Source organism: Sinocyclocheilus anshuiensis, unplaced genomic scaffold (genome assembly GCF_001515605.1).
Source record: "Sinocyclocheilus anshuiensis isolate Anshui unplaced genomic scaffold, SAMN03320099.WGS_v1.1 scaffold256, whole genome shotgun sequence".
NCBI classification, from domain to species: domain Eukaryota; kingdom Metazoa; phylum Chordata; class Actinopteri; order Cypriniformes; family Cyprinidae; genus Sinocyclocheilus; species Sinocyclocheilus anshuiensis.
The window spans coordinates 89,030-97,994 of record NW_015558587.1 but is presented as its reverse complement, the minus strand read 5'-3'; the positions used below and the strand labels follow the sequence as shown (position 1 = coordinate 97,994).

General features: G+C 33.4%; 1 protein-coding gene across 1 annotated transcript in view; it reads right to left on the bottom strand.

The window, feature by feature from the left end:
* Nucleotides 1-8,491, bottom strand: part of LOC107679916 (nuclear factor of activated T-cells 5-like) — a 40,338-nt gene extending 31,847 nt beyond the window's left edge. The window contains exon 1 of the mRNA XM_016475640.1: nucleotides 8,262-8,491. Within this exon, the coding sequence (XP_016331126.1) occupies nucleotides 8,262-8,334 (73 nt within the window). The 5' untranslated portion in view covers nucleotides 8,335-8,491. The remainder of the gene's footprint in view (nucleotides 1-8,261) is intronic.
* Between the last annotated feature and the right edge of the window lie 474 nt (nucleotides 8,492-8,965).

The window sequence follows — 8,965 nt, the reverse complement described above, 5'->3', positions numbered from 1 at the left end:
GGACATTGGTAAAATAATCCATGTGACATCAGGTGTTCAACCGTAATTTTACGAAGCTACGAGAATACTTGTGCGCAAAAGACTTTATTCAACAATTCGTCTCCTCCCTAGCACCCTAGCGCCTACTCCATTGGAGAGTATCTACTGAACGTAAATTGCGTATGCTGTTTTGTGTCAGCTGCGTCAGAGAGCTCTCAGATTCCATCAAAAATATCTTAATTTGTGTTCCGAAGATGAACGGAGGTCTTATAGGTTTGGAACGACATGAGGGTGAGTAATTAATAACAGAATTTTCATTTTTGGGTGAACTATCCCTTTAAATGAAAAAGCTTTTAAAGCACAGTCACTCTCACAAATCTGGATCTTGCTTTAGACCGTCAGACCACACTGTCCAGCGGGAAACTCAGCCAAGTGGCGGATGAAAACGGTTCTGGGTTTAAGAAGAAATTCGATCCCATAACTTGAATGTTTCTCATCAGCCAATGGAAAGCCTACTGCTTGTATCTTTGATTAACTTCAAAATGTGTCTGGGTCAGGACAGCATAGACAAGAGATCAGAGTTCAAGAGCTTCAGGCACTTTTCATATGTGCCTGATACAAAATGTGAAAATATGTCAACAATGTAAAAAAAGACGAAAGAAGTCACATATACAATTTTCAGGCTTGTTACGCATGTTATACGTGTTTCATGTTACACAGTATTGCCCGGAGAGGTGTCACAACAATTCGGTTATTGACCGTATTATCAGTTCAATCCCAAAAATATCTCTATATTTAGGTTTTTAGAAATATAGGCTATACCCTTTGTATTTTATGTTGGTTTCATATGATCTTGAAAATGGTAATAAATGAATAATTGAATGAATATTTTAAATACACACCTTGAAAACATGTGAGTGCACACATCGTAATCATTATTTTAAAAAACATTGTTTGAATGCTAAAATATATTTTTTTAAATATCATGAATTATTTAGTCAGAGATCAAGTTTTTGGGGAGTTGCATCACATTACATTTTACACCATTAACTAACCCTGCCTTGTCATTAACGTCAAATTGCCTGTTCATTTTTTATAAGAATTGTTTTCAAGTTACTATATGTATGAAGTGCATCAATGTATTTTAGAATAAATGAACAGATTAATCAATCCATCATTAAGGCATTTTCATTTTAAAGGGGTCATATGATGCGATTTCAAGTTTTCCTTTCTCTTTGGAGTGTTACAAGCTCTTGGTGCATAAACTTCTCGTACATAACGTGGTGTAGTCATGAGGTGCTAGTTCAAATTTAAAAAATGCTTCTACAAAAACGTTTCATCTGCAGATATGGTCTTGTTTAGGGATCTGTGCCTTTGTGCATACGGACATCTGACTGCTAAGTAGTGATTGTGTTTTTCAGCAATAGTGTGCACCCTTAATTTACAGAGAAAAGAAGGTCAGGGTAAAATCTGTAGATGGAAAAATCTCCATACAAGCTCTTTGTGCATTTTTCTTTTTTTCTACTTGTTACTTTTCACTTTTTGTTAGAAAAAGTTTATTTACTATTTATTCAAGTTTATTAAGGTATCTAATATTTTGATACTTAATTTTCATGATCTAAATATTCCTAAAAATTAAATGTTTGTTGTAATTTGGAACAGTTGTCATTGTGTAGGCCTTCTTGCATTATTATGCTGTGATTATATTATTATGATTATATATTCAGTGGCATAAAATGGTCTTTAAAATGACAATAATATCGCTTATCGCAATTATTTATAGGGCAATATATAGCACAACAAAAAGTTGTTATCGTGACAGGCCTAGTGATGACCTTTCATGTGGAGATATTTTCCAACAACTGTAAACAATGCATATAAAACTAGCAAAAAGAAAATCAGTTTCTTAATAGATAAGCTCAATTTAGCACACACATTGAACAATTTAGGTTGGTAGCACTTGTGATGTTGGCACATATTTGAGCAGGCTGTGAAATGTAAGTTAGCTGTTCGCTAAGCTTTATGGCCAAACCACTCGGGCCTAATTTTGCTCTGTATGGGCCTTTGTATTTTGTTTATTCAGAAAACATGGATTGGCTCTGGAGAATATAATCATGACAAATAAATAACCAATAAGAGCAAATATTAGAAAACAAGCTCTGTCTCAAAACAACAGACAGCGAATGAAATGGAACTTTATAAGTGACTCATTTATTTTCTTACCTTATTACTACTTTACTACAACGTAAGAAAAAGAAATCTTCTTTTGTGTTCAACAGAAGAAAGAAACTCATACAGGTTCGGAACAAACTTGAGGGTGATTAAATGATGACAAAATATTCATTTTTGGGTGAACTATCCCTTCTTGTTTTCTTCAAGGAACGCTACTCGGACAACTCAAAATGCTGTCTGTAAACAGCTCATGAGGTTTTGGAACAGAGATACAGTATGTAAGGTTGACAAAGCAAATGAAGCATATTTGCCATTCCAAACATATCTGCTCCAAATACTGAAATGGCTATTAAAAATAAGTGAATTAAATTCCTTTTACTGTCTTTGTAAATTGTTCTAAAGTGTAAGTGGGAGCTTTTTTGTTGTTGTTGCTTTTGTTTTTGTTTTTTTTACCATTTTTATTCATCTCAGATTCTAAAATAGCTTGTAGCTATAACTTTTAACATTTTTATCTTTTTATTTTAAATCTTTATCCAGCAGTCATAAGTGAACAGCAATCATTAACTAAAACTATTAAAAATGCTTAATTACTTCAAATAAAATAAAATAAAATAAACATTAACTGAAATAAAATCTTTAAAATATATATATATATATATATATATATATATTTTAACTTTTTTTATTTCAGCTAGTTGCCAAGGCAACATATCTCATTTTCGTTTAGTTTAAGTTGAAGTACTAAAATAACTAAAACTAAATAAACTAAAACTTATAAAATTTGATAAAACTAAAAACTATAGACATATTTTTTAAAATGGATAAAACCTTAACTAAAATAGATTTGAGCTCATTTAAAATAGTCCTAGTGTGACAAATATTTTTTTTTTAAAGAAAAATGTTCCATGTAATATCTCAAAATACTTAATGGTATATTAAAATAGTTTGAGATTCATTATAACGTGACTTTACTGGACACATATAGAGAAGCTTACAGTCTATGTCATTGATTCTATAGCATGTGACCATGGACTACAAAACCAGTCATAAGGGTCAATTTTTCGAAATTGAGATGTATACATCATATGAAAGCTGAATAAATAAGCTTTCCATTGATGTGTGGTTTGTTAGGATAGGACAATATTTGGCCGAGATACAACTATTTGAAAATCTGGAATCTGAGGGTGCAAAAAAAAAAATCAAAATATTGAGAAAATAGCCTTTAAGCTGTCCAAATGAAGTTCTTAGCAATGCATATTACTAATCAAAAATGTAGTTTTAATATATTTACAGTAGGAAATTTACAAAATATCTTCATGGAACATGATCTTTACTTAATATCCTAATGATTTTTGGCATAAAAGAAAAATTTATCATTTTGACCCATACAATGTATTTTGGCTATTGCTACAAATATACCCCAGCGACTGAAGACTGCTTTTGTGCTCCAGGGTCACATATATGTAGGGAACGCAGGGCGCTAATCCAGTGAATGAAAACAGGATTTGCCGCTATAGAAAACAGTGATCAGCAGCATGGAAATAATCAGACTCTTGGCTGGAAATCAATCCCACATCGCACAGCCACTCAAGCTGGACAATGTGTTTTCAAAGCAGTGCCCCCTCCGCTCACATACCAAACAACAGCTCGCTAAAAATAAATTCACGAGCCACATCTCCAGGGCGTTTTGCCATCCTCCTGGAAATGCGCAGCCATATGCTTAGCTCCATCTCATCCTCGCTGTCGTCCCCGTCACATGACACACGAGCTCATTAGCCAGTACACACAGCAGGGAGGGGAAACAACAATGTGAAAAGGTCAACTGCAGATGTGACGGGAATACTGAAAGAGCGAACACGTGAAATGAGGGAACAAAACTGGCCTAATCTACACTACTTTAAATAAGCTCATTAGACAGATTGCCTGTTTCCCAAAGCCCCCTTCCACTTTTTTAACTCTCACGCCAGTACTGCTATACTTTCTAATGCTTGTACAATTACTCTACAAGCAGTTTCATGACCTTATAATAACTGAGAGACTACATTAAATATGTCTACATGGAATAATAGATGTCACACTACAGAACTGTTTAGGAAGGCGATTACGATGATCTCACAATCATGGAAAATCTAGAAATATCAGAAAGAAAAAAAAAACTGTGATGTACAGGCCTGAAAAAAAAATAGACATTAATATCTTTAAAAAAATCACTGAATTTCTAAAGTGAATATGACCTTTTCTATTAATGTTCATCTAAATATTTTGTCAGATAGAAATTGTTCTTTGTGCGCTGGATGTAAAAATATAAATATTTGTTCAAATGTGTAAAATGTTTCTTTTAAATCCTTATCCAGTAATCATAAGTCAATAGCAGGGTTATTTTCATTAACTAAACAAAATAATTATATTATTATTATTATTATTATTAATTGATTCAAAAATAAATAAATAAAAATAGAAAATGCCAAAACACACAGCAAATTTAAAATTAAATTAAAAAAAATTTAAAACTAAAAACTAAAACTCAAAACTTAAACTGTAAAATTCAATAAAAAAATATAGACATATAAAAAACGAATAGAAATGACAAAAACACACAATTGAAAGGAAATCAGACAATGTCAAAATAAATCCGAATTCAAAATATCAACAAAAACTATAATCGTATATCAGATTTTAAAATAACACTAGACATAACAAAAAAAATGTTTATAAATATATAAATTAAATTAATTTCAAAGAAAATAGTACAAAATTAAAGAACAATTTTGGTTATAGTAAAAAGATTCTTTTTCACATAAACTTTTCACCTAAAATAAAAATAAACATATATAAACTATACAAATAGTCCCTCTGCTTTCCTTGCAAAATGACCAGCTTCCACCGTTGGACCGTCACACTCCTGAGATCTGATCCTCCAAAACCTAACTTGACAATTATTATTCACAGTCATCATCTCATTTAAAAGTGAAATAAATAGTGAAAAGGAAAAAGTCTGGCGACTATTCATGTTAACCTGGTTTTTAACCCTGTTACTGTGTAACCTTGTGCTCACCTCTGATATCTGGCCAGAGGAAGTGGATATGGAGGTTGTTTACTTAATACTCTAGACCAGAGCTCTTCAACCTCATTCAGGCTAAAGACCTTTTTCTTGGCTGGAGAGATGCAACAGGTGTTACATATCATATTAAATGGAGTGTTGTATTCACATATTTGTTATGATGCTTAAAAAAGCAAAGCCATTTGCCAATATTGATGTACAGAGTCATATGCAGTACATACTACATTATCATCGGAATAAATACATTTTATTGACAATGGAGCTGAACTTGAGCTTCATAACTTTTGTTGAAGTATTGACTTCCTGCAGAATAAAGACACATTAACTGTATAACTGCAAGACGTTTATTAAGAAAAACGGGTAACACATCATTACTTGGACAAGTGAAATCAACGTCTAAGTGTAGCTGAAAAAAACGCTTTGACTATGAAACAACAACAATAACAACAGCAGTGGCGGCCAGCAGACTATTCCCAAGAATTGCAAATGAGATTAGGCTGTGTCTTACGTAACATGTGTGACTAAAGCCCAGATTTAGGATACTACACACCTAGTAACACTCGTCATTGACCAAAACATCTAATAAGATGAAAATCTACATCAAATCACTGGGCAAATTAAAATCTAAGACTGTGGCCGCTCTGTAAGGCTGACATGTCCAATGCAAACAACACAAAGAACATCTAATGCGCAGGAAATGAAACATGCACCAACAGAGGATGTCAGAGAGAGGGGTGTATTTCACGAGAAAGCTGCCCATAATAACTGTCTAAGTATGAGAACAATGTTTGGGCCACCGCAGCGAGGGCTTCAGCGGGAGTTTGAGCGACTCCCAGTTTGTGTTAATAGAAAGTGCTGCTTTTTCATATTGTTCAGGCCAGTGTTCTTATTGTTAACTTAAACCTAAAACTATTCAATTTGATTTTAAAAAAACTATTTCAGTTCATTGAAATAACGCTGAGATAAATAATATTACACAAAAAAAAGTTTCATTTAAAATGAAACACTTAAATGAAAATTAGAAATAACTGAGATAAATAAGATGAAGACCAATATTACTTAAAGTAAAACTGGAATAAAAACTGAAATATATATTTTAAAAAAACTTCAAAAAATAAAATAAAAATTAAATATGCACACATAAAAATGAAAGCTTAATATTGATACTATATATTAGGGCTGTGCAATATATCGAAATTATCGAAATATCGCAAATGTACATATCGCAATATACATATCGCTACAGTTTGCAATATTTGGGGCCATGAACAAAAGACAAAGAGAAAATCACTCACTGCTCTTACCTAAATAACTTTTGTAGCTTAAATAAGAATCAGTGCATATTGAATTCAAAGAGTAAATTCTAAGCAGTTTTTTATTTTTCCTTTTTATTATTCAGTTCCTAAACTCATGTTAAAATGATTACACTAATGTTAAAATTACATTTTTATGTAAATATATATATATATATAAATAAACACAAATGCATAATATGTCTGTATACTAAAATAAGACTGGTTTAGATATTAACATTCACTTACTTAGAAATTCACTTAAAAATAACAGTTCCAAAACTATTTTCACAGCGATGCCATTTTTGGTTCCCAACATTTCCCAGTAAACAGTTCTTAAAATCACTGTTTTTTTCTTAGTGTAAAGAACATTTTTAATAATTTAAAGAACATTTTTCCACTATAAGGAACCTGCACTGGAAAGATTCCATGAATGTTAAAGGTTCTTCGTGAAACCATCAATGCCAATAAAGAACATTTACTTCCACAAGCATTGGCTTTTCTCATAAACACCTTCAAAAATGTCATATTGACTCCCTTTAGACCTTTCTATTTTAGCTTAGTTTCAACCATTGTGTAAATCTCTGTGAAACAACAGAAGTTCTCTGATGTCCAAGGTTTCCAAAAGGAGAGTTCATTTCCCTATAACCAAAGGAGACACGACATGCACTGAAGCATCGTGTACGAAACATTGAGCACAGTCAAACAAAATGAGGATTAAAGTTTGCTCTCATTTTTCTAAAAGAACAGACTGATTCAATATTCTACACAATTATACTTTCTTATTACAAAGTGTTTGGCACACAGCAGATGGGGCCATATGTGTCAAACTCCATCAGTCAAGTCAAGTCACCTTTATTTATATAGCGCTTTTAACAATACAGATTGTGGCAAAGCAACTGAACAGCATTAATTAGGAAAATAGTGTGTCAATAATGCAAAATGACAATAGTAAACACTAATTTTTCAGTTAAAGACAGTTCATCATTGAATTCAGTGATGTCAACATCCAGCTCAGTTTAAATAGTATCTTTGCAATCAAGTCAACGGTATCGCTGGAAATGAAGTGTCCCCAACTAAGCAAGCCAGAGGCGACAGCGGCAAGGAACCAAAACTCCATCGGTGACAGAATGGAGAAAAAACCTTGGGAGAAACCAGGCTCAGTCGGGGGGCCAGTTCTCCTCTGACCAGACGAACCAGCAGTACGGAAAAATCAATTTAAGACGTAATAAAACAGACGATGAACACTATTAACAGCAATTATTATATGATGCAATCAAACTTATAGCAAAATGTGGTAGTTCTGTATGTTGTTTCAGGGCAGTTTCATCAGCAGGCCCATTAACCATGTCTGAATGTCTAATGAACTTAAATATTACTCAGCCATTCACTCCATCAGAGATATTTATAAACCAAATAAAGAGTGATATGCTGATGTAGGTTACAATACACACCCCGCCCCCTCAAACACACACACACACACACACACACACACACACAAATACACATTTATTTAGTCACCATTTAAACCATTAGCCACTATGTAAACTAACAACAAAACTGCTTGACAGTGCAGAGGGGCATTACACAGACGATCACACACGGGCTGCGACCCAACTTCTAGTGAGCACTACCTAGACAGCATTTTTGTCTAGGTAGGCAGCGCACTAGGTTTGGGAACACAGCCTGCGCTTGCACGGAGCAGCATATGTACAGTATGAGTAGCGTGCTGGAAAAGTGAGCAGAAAGTGAGTTACCTTTGGAGTAGAGGGACTTGGGCGAATCGAGGTCGATATCCGCGCTAAAGAGCGACGTGAAGTCAGAGGGCATCGCAGTGCCTCCGATCCGCCAAGAAACTGACACGGGCTTGCTCTTCAAGTGCAGCTCCTAACAAACTGCCATGGTTTAGTTTGGCCGAACGAAAGCCAGGTGCAGAGAAAGCAGGCAGTGACACTTCTGAATATCATAAATAAAGCGTATGCGTCGCTCCGTGTGGGTCAAAACAACCCAATTGCTGGGTTTGTCCCTATTTTACCCAGCACTAGGTTGTATTTAACCCAGCAGTTTTTAGAGTGTAATATAGCCTATTTTGAATCAAAAAGTATATCTGTTAACTTTATGCTGAATAAATTTCATAGGCTATTCATAAAAGTAGAAGAAATCATTCTAATCCTTGTTTAAAGGTTTTTATGGTTGATTTTCATTTATATATGGATTCTCTCCAATGTATTGATAGTAAAAAATGTAAAGATGCAATTTGCCAAAGAGTTCAAGTTAATTGGAATATTGACATTTTGGTTGTATTTTTATTTTTTTTCCGTATTCTTGTCAAATTGCATGTAAACCCGATTTGTTTTTTCTAATTATTTATTTGGATGTCTTGTTAGAATTGTATAAGTTTCTGTTTTGTTGTAGTTTCTAATTTAAAAAATAAATAAAAACACTGAGGTTAATTAGGCTA